Source organism: Camelus ferus, chromosome 7, assembly GCF_009834535.1.
Source record: "Camelus ferus isolate YT-003-E chromosome 7, BCGSAC_Cfer_1.0, whole genome shotgun sequence".
NCBI classification, from domain to species: Eukaryota; Metazoa; Chordata; class Mammalia; order Artiodactyla; family Camelidae; genus Camelus; species Camelus ferus.
This window is the reverse complement of record NC_045702.1, coordinates 42,943,425-42,957,139: the sequence shown is the minus strand read 5'-3', so window position 1 is coordinate 42,957,139 and position 13,715 is coordinate 42,943,425. Positions and strand designations below refer to the sequence as shown.

The window sequence follows — 13,715 nt, the reverse complement described above, 5'->3', positions numbered from 1 at the left end:
CTTAATCTTTAGAATTTTTCAAAAATGGAGACATAAGTGACATATAGCATTAGTTTCAAGTATCCAGCATAATGATTTGATATTTGTGTACATTGTGAAATGATCACCATAACAAGTCTGGTTAACAGCCATCATCACACAGTTACAAATTTTTTTTTTTTCTCGTGTTGAGAACTTCTGAGATATACTCTGAGCAGCTTTCAAATACACGGTAGAGTCACAGATAGTTTAATCTAAATTATCACAAAGAATTTATATTCTTTTGATTGTAGGATGTCCTAGGCTGGAAGAAGAAAAGTGTTAATGATAGTGTTATGCTTCGGTGTGCATCTTTTCATATTTGCGTTTATATCCCACTGTAAATTATAAGGTGTACTCTATCTATTATCTTTAGCTAGAAAAAGAAAAACTTGTGTTCCATAGTTTCCTTATTCAGAGAAATAGTCTTATAGACATCATTAGTATTTGATTTCTCAGCAACATATTATTGATGAGAATTGAATGAGTTTGTGTGGCATGATCTTTTTATTTTATTTAAGAGATTTCTTCACCATTTAGTATATTCTTTTCCCCATAGCAGCTCTTTCTGGATTTCCTGTGCACGAAGATGAATTTTAAAGAAATACTTTAAAATTGTGCTCTTTGCAAGTACAGTGGTATCGTGACCTGTTTCTCATTTAATCTAGTTTGCTGCATTTAATTGCTATTAACCTTTGCAGAAACTGATCAGTGTTCAGACAGGCATAATTTTAGCCCCAGTGCTCAACACCCATAATGGGGAAAAATGTATTTCTCCCTCCTGCCATTTGGCCTCCTATGTCCATTACTGGGAATAATTAGGAAAACTGTCAGAACTTCTGTAGTCTATTTGAGGTCTAGGATATCATCTTACTGCTTTTTCACACCTTGGCTTCACATTTTGCATATTTAATCTGATCATTCTTGGCATAGATGTTACGTGTGACAAGCCCTTCTCTTCCGTAGTCATCTGCTTCAGTTTAATTAGCAGAATGTTCTTTCTGATCTGTGTGCTTTGCCCTCCTGCAAACCCATGAGAAGCAGTGTTAGAGTCTTGTGCTCATTTGCTGACATGCTTAGATTTGGTAATGAGATGGAAGGGCTTTTAATAGGCACACACCTTTGGTAATTGTATTTTGCTGTCTGAAGATTTTTCACATTAGACGGAAACTAATTTTTATGTACATTCAGACTGTATTTTTTAAAAAAAAATCCTGTCATTACAACAACAAAAATCACTTGCAAATGAAGTGGTCTTAGTAAGTAGTTTTAAAACGTTAGAAAATAGAAAGCAGACTTGAGTTGATCTGTTCCTTTTGTCTGATTCTTTGCCCTGAAAGTATTTAACAGCCACGGGACCCAGCACCTTTGAGTCGGGGTTGAAGTAGCCTACTCTTCCAGCCCCCTGCAGTCACACACCTGCCATGTCTTCTCCCTTCTGCACCAGAAACTGTGGTTTCTATCAGATCAAAATGGCCTTGTATGACTCACTCCCCTTTACCTAATAATAATAGCTGCAGTAACTGTAATAACATCATAATTATGATGATAGTGATGGTAGCAAACATTTCTGTAGTTTTATTTGCCAGCCAGTGCTTAACTATATAGCCATATTAACTCTTCATAGCAGTCCTATGAGGTAGAAACTGTTACTACCTCTGTAATGCGGGAAGCTGAGAGACAGATTAACTGGCTTGCTTCAACTCATACAGCACTGGTAAGGGTACATCCTCATCAGTTTGGCTGTGGAAGCTGTGGTTTTTAACTACAGTGTATCAACCTATCAAATGACTAACCTAGAGGTTCCTGAACTTTTCTCAGTTCATGGCCCCTTTAGCATCTCAGTAAATTTTTTTTTTTTTACAGCACCACACAGGCCAAAAGAAATACTTAACAATTTCCTAATAAATGTGTAGTAACCATTTGAAAAAAAATACACATGAATTGAAAGAAAAAGTCATTTTTATTTCATTCTTAAAAAACCTCAATTACAAATGGGATATATGTGGCTGTTGACCACTGGACGACTTCTCAAACCTTGGAATCAGATTGGACAAGCCACTTTCCAGTTGTTTTTACGCCTTTGTATAGTGTTTCCTTCCACTTGGACTAGCTTTGCTCTTTTTCTTCTATCTCTGAAAGACAGGCTCACATGTTCTGTTAATGTGTAGTTTGCAGCTTCCCACATGCATCCTTTACTATGATCCCCTAAACTGAAGACAGATAATTTGTGTGTGTGTGTGTGTGTTTTTTTCCTGATGAGTTTTTAGTTTTTATTCTCAGAAGGATCTGATTCTCCAGGGGGTTTGACAACAAAATTATTGAGAATTATTGCTTGAAAGAATCAAGGCCTGTTTCCCATTGTTATGGTACATTGAATGTTAGCCTTTTAAAAATTTTGCCATTTTTTGTATTGTCTTATTTTTAAAATTTTACTTTGAATATAACCAATATGTTTCCTGTTTACAAAAGTAGCATATAAATATAGTCAATTCATTTGTCAGTGCCAAGACATTTCAGTGGGGAAAGAATACTCATTTGAACAAATGGTGCTGGGACATTTGGATGACTATATACAAAAGAATGAAATTGGACTCTTACCTCATACCATATACAAAAATTAACTCAAATCAAACCTAAATATAAGAGCTAAAGTATGAAATTCAAAAGAAAACATAGAGGTAAGTGTGGTAGTAGGCAGTGGTTTCTTAGATATGATGCCAAAAGCATATGCAAACAAAGGAAAAAGTAGATAAATTAGACTTCATCAAAAGGATTACATGAATTCTATACTGTTCTATTTTTATTTTTTTATACACACTTACTTCCAGCTGATTCTGTATCTCTGGTTAGCGTCTCTTAATGCTGAATTTTACCTTTTCTACCATGTACCATGTAGTCCAGTGTCTTTTATATATACTAGGGGCTGTTTAAATATTTGTGATTAATGATTTTAGCTAAAGAAATACTTTAAGTATTTTCTGCTTACTAAACTATGTAATATTCAGATCATCTTAGAAAAATAATTTTTGGTAATAGCTTTGAGATACAATTAACATACTGTACAATTCACCATTTAAGGTATATAATTCAGTGGGTTTTAGTATATTCACAGAATTGTGCAGCTGTCACCAAATTTAATTTTAGAACATTTTCCTCACCACAAACAGAAAGCCTGTACCCTTTAGCAGTCATCTTCCCCATGCTGGCCCCCAGCCCCAGGGAAGGTTTACTTTAGGTCTCTGGAGTTGTTTATTCTGGTCATTTATAGAAATCAGATCACAGAGTATGAGGTCTTTTGTGATGGGCTTTTCTTGTTTAGCACAGTGTTTTCAAGGTCCATTCATGTATAGCATACATACATGTTTAGCGTGAAGAATGTACTTCATTCCTTCTTAATGCTGAATAATCTGTTGTGTAGATCTACCACACTGTGTTTGTCCATCCACCCGTTGATTGATAGGTTGCTTCCCCCTTTTGGCTGTTGTGAACAGTGCTGCTGTGAACTTGGGTACAAGTTGTTTGAATATCTGTTTCAGTTCTTTTGGTTATATACCTGGGAGCTGAATTGCTGGGTCATACAGTAACTGTGTTTATCCTTTTGAAGAACCACCTGATTACTTTTCCATAGGCAGAGTACGAGGGTAAGAGTTCCAGTTTCTCCACATCTTTGCCCAGACTTGACTGTTGTTTCGATTAAAGCCCATCCTAGCAGATGTGAAGTGGCCTACCATCATGATCTGATTTGCATTTCCCTGATGGCTAATAATGCTGAGCATCTTTAATGTGCTGCTTGGTCATTTGTATATTGTCTTTGTGGAAAATGTCTATTCAAGTCCTTTGGCCACTTTAAAATAGAGTTATTTGTCCCTTATCAGGTAAATGATTTGCAGATATTTTCTCCCATCTGTGAGGTATCTCTTCACTTTTTGTAGTTTGCTTTGCAGCACAAAAGTTTCAAATTTTGATGAAGTTAAATTTACCTCTTTATTTTTTGCTTTGGTTGTTGTATCAGAAACCATTGCCTAATCTAAGGTAGTTCTAGCTTTTACATTTAGGTCTTTGCTCTGTTTTGAGTTAATTTTTGAATATGGAGAAAAGTAACATTTGAAAAGTAATAGAGATTTTACAAAATTATTTGCTTACTGATATTTTAAATACCATTAAATTATATAGTTATAATTCAGTGATGTTGATATTCCTTCATTGACATATTTACTAGAAAAGGATGTTTGGCAGAGCTTAAACAATAACATCTCATAAAAAGAGGAATGTTGACTAATATTACCTAATAATACAAAGTTATGAAGGATAAAGTTTTTTTAAAAAACATTAATTCTTTAGTTTTAATCAGTCATTGGTACTCTGTTTTATGTGTTGATTTTGGCATTAGCAAGTATCTTTCTTATTTTAAAGTATTTCATTTATTTTGATGGTGGGTTTTTTGGAGGTTTTGTTTTTTGGGTTTTTTTTTGGGGGGGTGGTGGTAATTAGGTTTATTTATTTAGTTATTTTGATGGAGGTACCGGGATTGAATCCAGGACCTCATGCATGCTCAAGATGTACCCTGACCATTGAACTATACCCTCCCATCCAGCAAATAAGTGTCTTAAAGGATGCTCTTGAACTAAAGTAATAATTATCAACTTAGTAGAAGTTTTATTAAGTGGTGGAGCTTTCTTCACTGATACTCATTACTAACTCCTTGATAGCTAAATATTTTGAATAATTCCTGGCAAAGGTGGAATCACAGTACAGTTTGGGACTTGCTGATTGAATCCTAATGATTCAAATGGTGTAACTCAGGGATTAGCTCCTGAGTGGTATTGCTAGTTTGATCACGACTGCATTTTTTATTGTGGTGGAATACACATAAAATTTACCATCTTAACCATTTTAAACTACATGGTTCTATAGCAGTAAGTTCAACTGAATGATGTCCTCACATTCTTTTAAGGTGTGTAGTAAAGCTTTATGATTCAGTGCTGAAATACTGTCGGATGTCTTAGGTTCTTGTCTGTTTTTCTCTTTACTAGTAGCCATTAGTAGCCTGCCTTAATGGCCTCACTTCCCAGTCTGATTTGTTATATTTAATCTAGTATGATTTTGGAAACCAATGAACTAAATACGCTTGATGAGTTAATCAGAACAACCATATTTGTGAGGGGAAATTCGGTCATTTTGCCTGTCGAGATCACCAGAGACTTTATTATATAAATTGGAGACTCAAAGAATTTATTACATACTTCCTGGTTTTGAACTATTCACTGAGGAGGCTATTTCTTATTTCATGAGGATTTAGGTCTCATTATTACATCTAGAATTCTACTCTTGAGTCCCTCTTTCCTTTTATTAGGTAATAATAATGGTAGAAAATACTGATAGGTTTGTCATGACTGAATTATATATGGCTTAGAAAGCATAAATTGCTTTTCGTCTTCCTCCTTCAGATATTTTCTAAGCAGGGTTGACATAAGGTTAGTCTGAGTCCAGCTCCTTAGCTTTATAGTAACAAACACTGTTGTTAGCTGATTCATGGGAGCAGTAAATTGGTGTAAGCTCTTAGCTGTTACAAAAAAACTGGGGAAAGTGGTTGTCAGATTTTTGGTTCCACTGTATTTTTGGCCCCTAAACAGTTGTATTTTACTATAAATATCTATCATCAGGAATTTTGAAAAGTAGACTATATGAAAACCTTTCCTTTTATCTGCTCCCACTTTCTTAAATAGCATTTAAAAATTTAAAAAATTTTAAAAGATAAATGAGAAAATTTTGTCTATTTTATTTGTAGAATTAAGCAGATTCATGTTTCACACATACTGTTGCTGGAAGGCCTAATCCGGCACCTGATTTGACACAGCATCACAATTTGCCTGTCATACATATTAAGCTTAGCAGATTCAACTATTGTTATCTTCCCTCTTTGTACCTACAGATTTAAAAGCTGTCTGGATTTTATTTAGACTTTTAATTTTTGAAATATATTAAGTACTTGTCCTGTATTCTCCAGTTTCTCAATCCTCCATTAGGTTATTGATCCTGTTTTTGCCCAGTTATATCCTAAAGGAATCATTTATAAACAAAAGTGTTTTCTCATGTGATGCACATGGGGAAAAAAGGCCTCCCACCCCTTTTGTTGACCTTTCAGGAGGGGATAATTGTCAGAATAATAGCCAAGTTACCCCACCCTCCCTCATACCCCTCTCCCACCCCACCCCCCAAAAAACGGTAACTCGGTTTATCTTTTGTTTGTTCACTTCTAATTTCCCACCACATACTTTCTTCTGGTACCTCTTCCCATGATAGACTTGACTTAGCCCGTTACTGCTACTTAGCAGCTCTGGTAGTGCCTGCTCTAATCAGTGCCTGCCCTACCTGTTTGTGTGCTGTTTATGACATGAGAGCACCTAGCAGAGCTGCTCTGAAGAAGACAGATGGGCACTTGAGATGATGTGGTTGCTTTTGATATGAAGTGACAGTTTGTGTTTGGCTGCTGATGCAGCATTGTGCAGATCTCTGAAAAATGACCACCAGGGATTACAGGCAAGGAAATCCAAAACAATCTTTTCTCTCCAGTTCAAACTCAGATTTACAGGGTTTAGGAGTCTTCCTTGATAACCTGTTAATATTTATTTTTGTTAATATTTATATTTTTAGATATTTAAATTTGAATGTTTACTTTTTTTAAAACAGGGTTTTTGAGGCCTGTAGTTTGATGCATCATTGCTTTAACATGGTTTTCCAGTTGGATTTGCTCGTGTATTTGCTGAAAAACATACACACATGCAAACTTATATTTTAATACTTTTCCTTTATAATTTCTACATATAGTGCAGTGGATATATATTGTCAAAGAAGATCCTGCCTGTTCTATAGACTAATAGTTACTAAATAATAGAAAAAAATTATGCATTCTTAAGATTTTAATGAAAATAGTCACTCTGTATGGAATGATTAAAAAGTCAATAAGGTTACCTACATATAGGTCAGAAAGTCTACTGATTTCTACTTCATTCACAAACACAGGTGTAGTATACTCATCCCTTCCACTGAGTAATGTTTTTTATTTCAAGGTAAGACTTATTTCATAGTGAAATACTCTGTAAAAAGAAATTACTTTCAAACATAACTTAACATGGAAATCTAATTTAATGATAAAAGAAGTAAGTTTTTGAAGGTGTAATTTTCTTTTATATGGTGTTAGATTGAATTAACTGAACTTCTGTTTGGTTTCACTTTTCTCAAAAGTTGCAAAATTATTTTTTGCCTAGGAAGAGGAGAATGTGCCCACTGCTCCTGATCCCCCAAGTCAGCATTTACATGGGCATGGAACAGGCTTTTGCTTTGATCCCAGGTAATTTTCCTCTTTCCTGTGTAGAAGTTGAATTACCAGTAGTTCACAATGTATGTATGGCCCCTGCAAATCTGTTAGAAATGTGTCTGATCCATCGCCGTCCCTCAGACCTTCTGAACCCAAAACTCTAGTTGTGGGCCCAGCATTGTGTGTTCCAGCACGGCCAGGTGGTTCTGATGCGTGCATGCCTTTGAGGACCAGGGCTATAAACACCTTTAGTTGTTAAACTGAATGAAAACTGTTGGGGAATCACAAGTTGTATTAATCTTTACAGTTTTACAAAAGGTATATTCTGTTAAAAATTGAAGACTTCTTGTCACTAAAGCCTCATTTCATAATGTGATTGTATTTTTTTGGATTCTAATGAAAAAAGGCTTTTGTCAGTCTAAATTGTAGAACTGAAATTTAGAGGCTTTATAAATGGTTTACACAGTTGTCAGTAGCAAGTTTTTAGAAGCAGAGAGAGATATCTGGAGTAACTGAAGACTTTCCAGGTAAGTTGTTAGTATGAATATCGGCTTGACTAGATAAATGTAACCTTGCTATATCTGAAGATTACTGCCGTTAGAAATCTATTTATTAGAAATATGTAATTTCTTTCATTTTTATTTCCTCAAGCTTTGATGTTCAGAAGAAATGTCCACTTTGTGAATTAATGTTTCCTCCCAACTATGATCAGAGCAAATTTGAAGAGCATGTTGAAAGTCACTGGAAGGTGTGCCCAATGTGCAGTGAGCAGTTCCCTCCTGACTATGACCAACAGGGGTTTGAAAGGCATGTACAGACCCATTTTGATCAGAATGTTTTAAATTTTGAGTAACTTTATTAGGAATAATACAGTTTAGAAAAAAAAATGTACCCCCTCAAATAGACCACTAAGGAGACCACAAGGTGTCACTTCCATGCACCCTTCACCACACTTTGCTGACCAAGAGCTACTGTTGAGTTTGGTGTTACAGGGTCAGGTCTTTGGCTTATCAATCAATATGATTTTAACCTCTGTTAATCTTACCTGCTTAAGAAGTTCTTGTGTGTTTATATCTTTATTTATTCCCCCTTTTGCAAAATTATATGAAAAAAGGAAACAGGAATTAGTTTGTTACCGCACTAAAAAATACACATGTATAGTGTGTTATGTAGCAGAATATTTACAAGTTTTTGTTGACCTGGTTGATGGAGCATGATTACTAAAAATTATGTAATAAAATGAATTTATCGTAACAGCCCTGCAAAGTAATTCTTTGAACAAACTTCCATAATTTAGTCTATGAAATGGTGTTTTTTTTTTTTCTTAAAACCCTTTAGAAAGGAAGCTGCATGTAGAATGAGATCATGTGCTTGCAAGGTAGGAAATGGCCTTTTTATAGTTGAAATCTTTGCTTTAGGAATTAATAGAAGGCATATTTTGCTAATTTCATGACTAAAATTTTTTAGAATAACCCGAATGATTACTTCTAAGCCATCTTAAAGTTATATTTCTATCTGGGGAAATGGAACAAGGTATGTCAGTGTAATAGTTTAATATTAAATCATATACTAAACAGTGGTGTTTGTGTCATAAGATCACAGAAAATGTATTCTTTGTCTTTTTTATTTTCTTGGTAAGAATATAACTTAATGTTTAGTGATTAAATACGTAATGCATAAACCCAAATCAGACTAACGTGTTACCTCTCTGCTGTGTGCTCACTAACGTTGAAGAGGACACATTTTTAGAGGTGTGTAATTTGTCAGGTTTGTGATAATTTTTCATTAAATCTAGCATCTTGAATGTCTTTTTTGTCTGGGCCTTTGAACATTTCTGAACTATATATTCCTTTCCTCTTTTAGAATATAAATGTTAATTAAAGTACTGGCTTTTTGATTTTGCTGTTTTTGTAGTTATCAAAATATTTAAGTGTGTCCTAACGTTCAGGTTGCTATATTTGAACTGCATACACATCTCATCGTATTTGTTTTTAGGAGCAGAATTCGTGTATCATTGGAATCTTTACTTTATAAGGTTTTTGAGTCTAGAGCGAAAAAATATTAGGCAGTCAGATGTTAAGACATGGCATACCTGGGAGGCACTAGTATTGAAGACTCCATGTTTTACCTTCCTGATAGGTTCAAGCAGAAATCTACCTGTGTCAGCTAAATTCTGCAAAAAAGAAAAGGCAGACTGTAGAACAAAGTACTGAATGGATGTTTTAGTTTCTTTGGCAAACCTGATACCAGTCTTTATCATGGAGCTAATGAAAATAAAGAGCCATGTTTATTTTGGGTCAGAGGCAGTTTATTTTAAATGTGATTTCCTTTACATTTATAAGCAGCTTTTCTTGACAGGAATTTTGATTCATTAAGTTGCCTTCAGTTCTAAAACAAACCTCTGTCGCTTTCAAACTTAATGTGCTCTGTCCCGAACAAAACATATGAAAATATAATTTAAAGCACAGTTTTCACAGACACAGTACAATACATTCACTATACACGGTATAACAAAATATTCCCATCCTTACCTGTTTAGTAATAGTAATACTGTCACAATGAATAAGTAAATAGAAACTGGAATTTGTTGTATAGTTGAAAGAAATTTAACATGCACAATGACTTATGACTGTTTAGCTGCTGAACTACTCATCCAGCCTGCAGTTTCTTGCACTAGAAGGAGCGAAGCTAAATAATATAATAATTGCTGGCCTAAAAAATTTTGGTCAATTGTAGGTAGATGCGAACTAGCCAAGTAGGGCCACCTTATGCACCAACTAGTTGCTTCTCATGTCTGGATCTCCCTTTAAAACATAAAGGATAATACTGTATATTCAGGACCAAGACTGCTCTTCAGAGATCTGAGGAAATTTTTAGAGGGCAGTGTCTTTATAAATACTTGAAAGTCCCTCATTATGAGGGATTGACAGCTTGAGAATAGAGAAGCTTACCCATCTGGCTAACAGAATTGTCTTCCTTCCAGAATGTCTGAAAAATTGAGGGACACCTGCTTCCCATCTGAAAGACTCTGAACAAATGGAAACACGGGAAGTTATTTTATAACCATTTCGAGTTTGCTTTTCACCAGTTTTGTGGGCAGTTAGCCATCTCAAAGCAATTTTTATTGCATAATTTAAGCAAATGGTAAACGCTCATGTTTAAGGAATAGCACTTGGGAGAAATGAACACTCAAGGCATGATGGTATTGTTGGTAACAAAAACTTCAGGAATGGTCCAGACGTGGGTTACAGTCTAACAGGTCATACGTTAGTCACTCTTTGACCACCTGCTGCAAGAAGCACTTAATTGTCAATAAGGCTTTAATTTCTTATTTCAGCAAAATGTCATAAAGCTAAACAGACACTTCCAGTGGGAATACAGGTATCTAGAATGTGATGGAAAAAGTGCCTTTAAAAAAAGTCTAAAAACACAATGAGCTTTATAAAGAAGAGGTGGCCATAGGGGTCTTAACAAAATGTTCCTTTGAAACGTGCTTGGAATTTTAATCCGTATTTGCAACCCAGAGGTTTTTAGGGCAGTGGTTGCAAGAATTGGCAACACATAAAGCATTATATCTGTTGGCAATAGAGAACTACAAAGTGCTTTAAAACTTCACCTAAAGATGAAGATACAACTAAATTTCACACACACAAAATTTGCACTTAAGTATTTCAAAGTGTTTCCTAACAGACTGCAGGGAAAAGTATTTCACTAAACTGGTATCTTGGTCCGCAGGTATCAATAGGCATAAATGGAATCTTTTGCACCCAGCAGGCACTCAATGAATGCGTGTTAAATTAGTGAACTGAATAGACTTTTGTACAAAAATGCCATTTATAACACTAAAATGATTGGTAAGTCAGATGGCAAGATTTTCAGCTTTTTAAAGGGCAAAAAGATTTGCAAGATAATATAAAAGACAAAGCACACCTTTTATGTATGTTATTTAAATATGAAAATATTTTTAGCATATTATGTTAAACATTCTTTCTTATTTATATTTCCATTACCTAAAGTCTTTCTACGCACAAGTACTAACTCCATTATGTAAGGCATGGTAACCAGTTTGATAGTGAAGTATTATTTTGGTTTTGAACATAAGTTGATGTGTTGAAAAACTTCAATCACATTACAGCCTTGGGGAAAATGAAATCCTTAGTGCCAGGCCCCCCCCCCCCCCCGCCCCCGATATCACTGCAATACAACTAAACAATATGCAACATGCCCTCGATTTCTGTTTTGGGGAAAATGTGCTGAAGAACCTAGAGCTTTTTGTTTGTTTAGCACCTTATATCAAAGTAATGAAAATGGGTATGATGATTACATGTGCAAATGTACAAAATCATTAACTCTACAAAGATAACATCATTCCAAAATTACAGAAAAAATTTAAAGCATGCATTTAATTCTTTAAAGGGTTGCTGAATGCTTCCCCTGAAAAAAGGTGGCTGTTTTCAAAATCAGCAACTGCTGGTGAGGATTTCTTGGCACAGTTATGACCAGCACGTTATTGCTGCATCTTCCTGATAATCTCAGCCGACACAGGGGGGTGGAAATTGATTGTGTGGTGCCGCAGGCCCTGAGCTGTCTTGTAACTCTTACCACAACGACATTTGAATGGTTTGCGGACACGAATCTGTGTTCTGTGACCATTCTTAGCATGGTACTTTATGCCATTCACATTCTGTGGAGAAGACAAAAATATTACCTGTTAGATGGAGTCACATGATGTCTGTCCGATGGGGGGAAACCTCAACGTGGGTCTGACTGTAGCTGGACATCTGGGTGGCAGCTGTACACAGAGTAGGCTTTGCATGAACTCCAGCTGTGAATTCATGCGGCCTGCTGCGTTAATCGTGGGCTGGGCAGACTGGGTCATGCTCACAGCTAACCCAAAGCAACTTCAAATCTACCACAGTTACTCTGGAAGGACTCACTTTGAATTTTACATAAAATATGGATCTGAGACTCACAAACTGTATAAAGAAGCACAGTTCTCTCTGAATTTTTCCACTCTGAAAAGTGTTAACAATGAACAATGAAATAAAAGTACACTCAGGTTGGCCAGAAAATACCTAAAGGAAAAAAACACAAGTTAGGGCAATAAAGACATGTATAAATTCTTGATTTGGAAACTCGGCTTATGTCTTGCTCCCAGCCAACCATGATAATCCCTACCTTACTTGGAATTTTTGTCCATTTTCTCCTCTGCATCAGGCCATCATCTCTGCCACTGTGGGAGCTCCTTGCCCAAATCCTGCCCGAGTACAGTTGTGTGTTAAATAAACACCTATGGGCGGATGAGGCCTTACTTTTATTTCGACTGCATTCCAAACATACAGTGAACTTTAAAAAAAAATCTTAGGTTATGTCTCAGCAACAGAAGGCTTCCAAACTTCAAACTGGCCTACAAACCCTAGATGATACGTAAAGCACCAGAATGCTTTCTGGATTTGTATTAACTGGTTTTGCTAGCTCACGTGCATGTTCTATGTAAGACGTCCTGCCTGGAATCACTCTATAGATTTCACCAAGTTACTTTTGCTCATCCCAATTAAATGGTGACTAAACAGGCTCAGGGCATTGAGTAACTGATGGGAGATTAAAGTAAGAATAAATGGCAGAGGCGAAACCAGAGCACAGGTCTTAATTTGCAAGTCAGCTGCTGTCAGACTGCGGAGTAAGGGCAGAGAAGAAAGGGCTTGAGATGGGAAGTTGTTGAGCACAGATCACCAGAAGAGTGGGCTGTTCCCTAAAGCATTTCCTGAATCTAGTTCCACTGATTCAGTCCTGTGCCCAACTAACGGATGCCAGCACAGCCATCTTCTACTGTTTCTTCGTAATATGCCCTTCAAGGACAGGAACCAACTGTCTGCTGTTGCTTCATGAGCATCCAGCAGCGCTGGCACGTTGCAGTGCTCAGTGAGCACCTGAGCGAGGGAGTTGGTGAGGACATGCCTCATTCGGGAAGAAACAGAGTGGCCATTAAACAAGATGTGTTCAGTGGTTCTTGCTACTTACATTTCCCCGTTAGAGATTCACAGTGGGCATTAAATACTTTTTAAAAAGTCCTATGGGAGAGAATCCTCTTGGCTTTGTTGAACCCAGGGATGACAAATAGCAACCAGTCATCTATGCTTGGAATCTGAAGACTGACCAGTGAGTTGAAGCATAAGGACAAACACCCGCCCTGAACACCCAGCTGTCAGCCTCCTGCACCTTCAGCCCTTGTCATTCCTGCATTAATCCCTGACGGTGGCAGAATCAGACCCATTCAGACAGACGGGTAGATAGGCCCTGCTGGGCCCCTGCTGTGGCAGCCATCCCACCAGAAGCCCACCCTGTGTGCCTTACACATGCTGATACCTACTGCAAA

The 13,715-nt window shown here is 36.4% G+C and overlaps 2 protein-coding genes across 4 annotated transcripts in view; one reads left to right on the top strand and one right to left on the bottom strand.

Annotated features, from left to right (window-relative positions):
• TAX1BP1 (Tax1 binding protein 1) overlaps nt 1–9,221 on the top strand; it is a 76,498-nt gene extending 67,277 nt beyond the window's left edge. For all 3 annotated transcript variants that reach the window (XM_014551506.2, XM_014551504.2, XM_014551505.2), the window contains 2 exons: nt 7,290–7,372; nt 7,991–9,221. In XM_014551506.2, the coding sequence (XP_014406992.1) occupies nt 7,290–7,372; nt 7,991–8,192 (285 nt within the window). In that variant the 3' untranslated portion in view covers nt 8,193–9,221. The remainder of the gene's footprint in view (nt 1–7,289; nt 7,373–7,990) is intronic.
• Nucleotides 9,222–9,625: 404 nt separating this feature from the next.
• The window catches only part of JAZF1 (JAZF zinc finger 1), a 299,936-nt gene continuing 295,846 nt past the window's right edge, over nt 9,626–13,715 (bottom strand). The window contains exon 5 of the mRNA XM_032483807.1: nt 9,626–12,023. Coding sequence (XP_032339698.1) covers nt 11,847–12,023 — 177 coding nt within the window. The 3' untranslated portion in view covers nt 9,626–11,846. The remainder of the gene's footprint in view (nt 12,024–13,715) is intronic.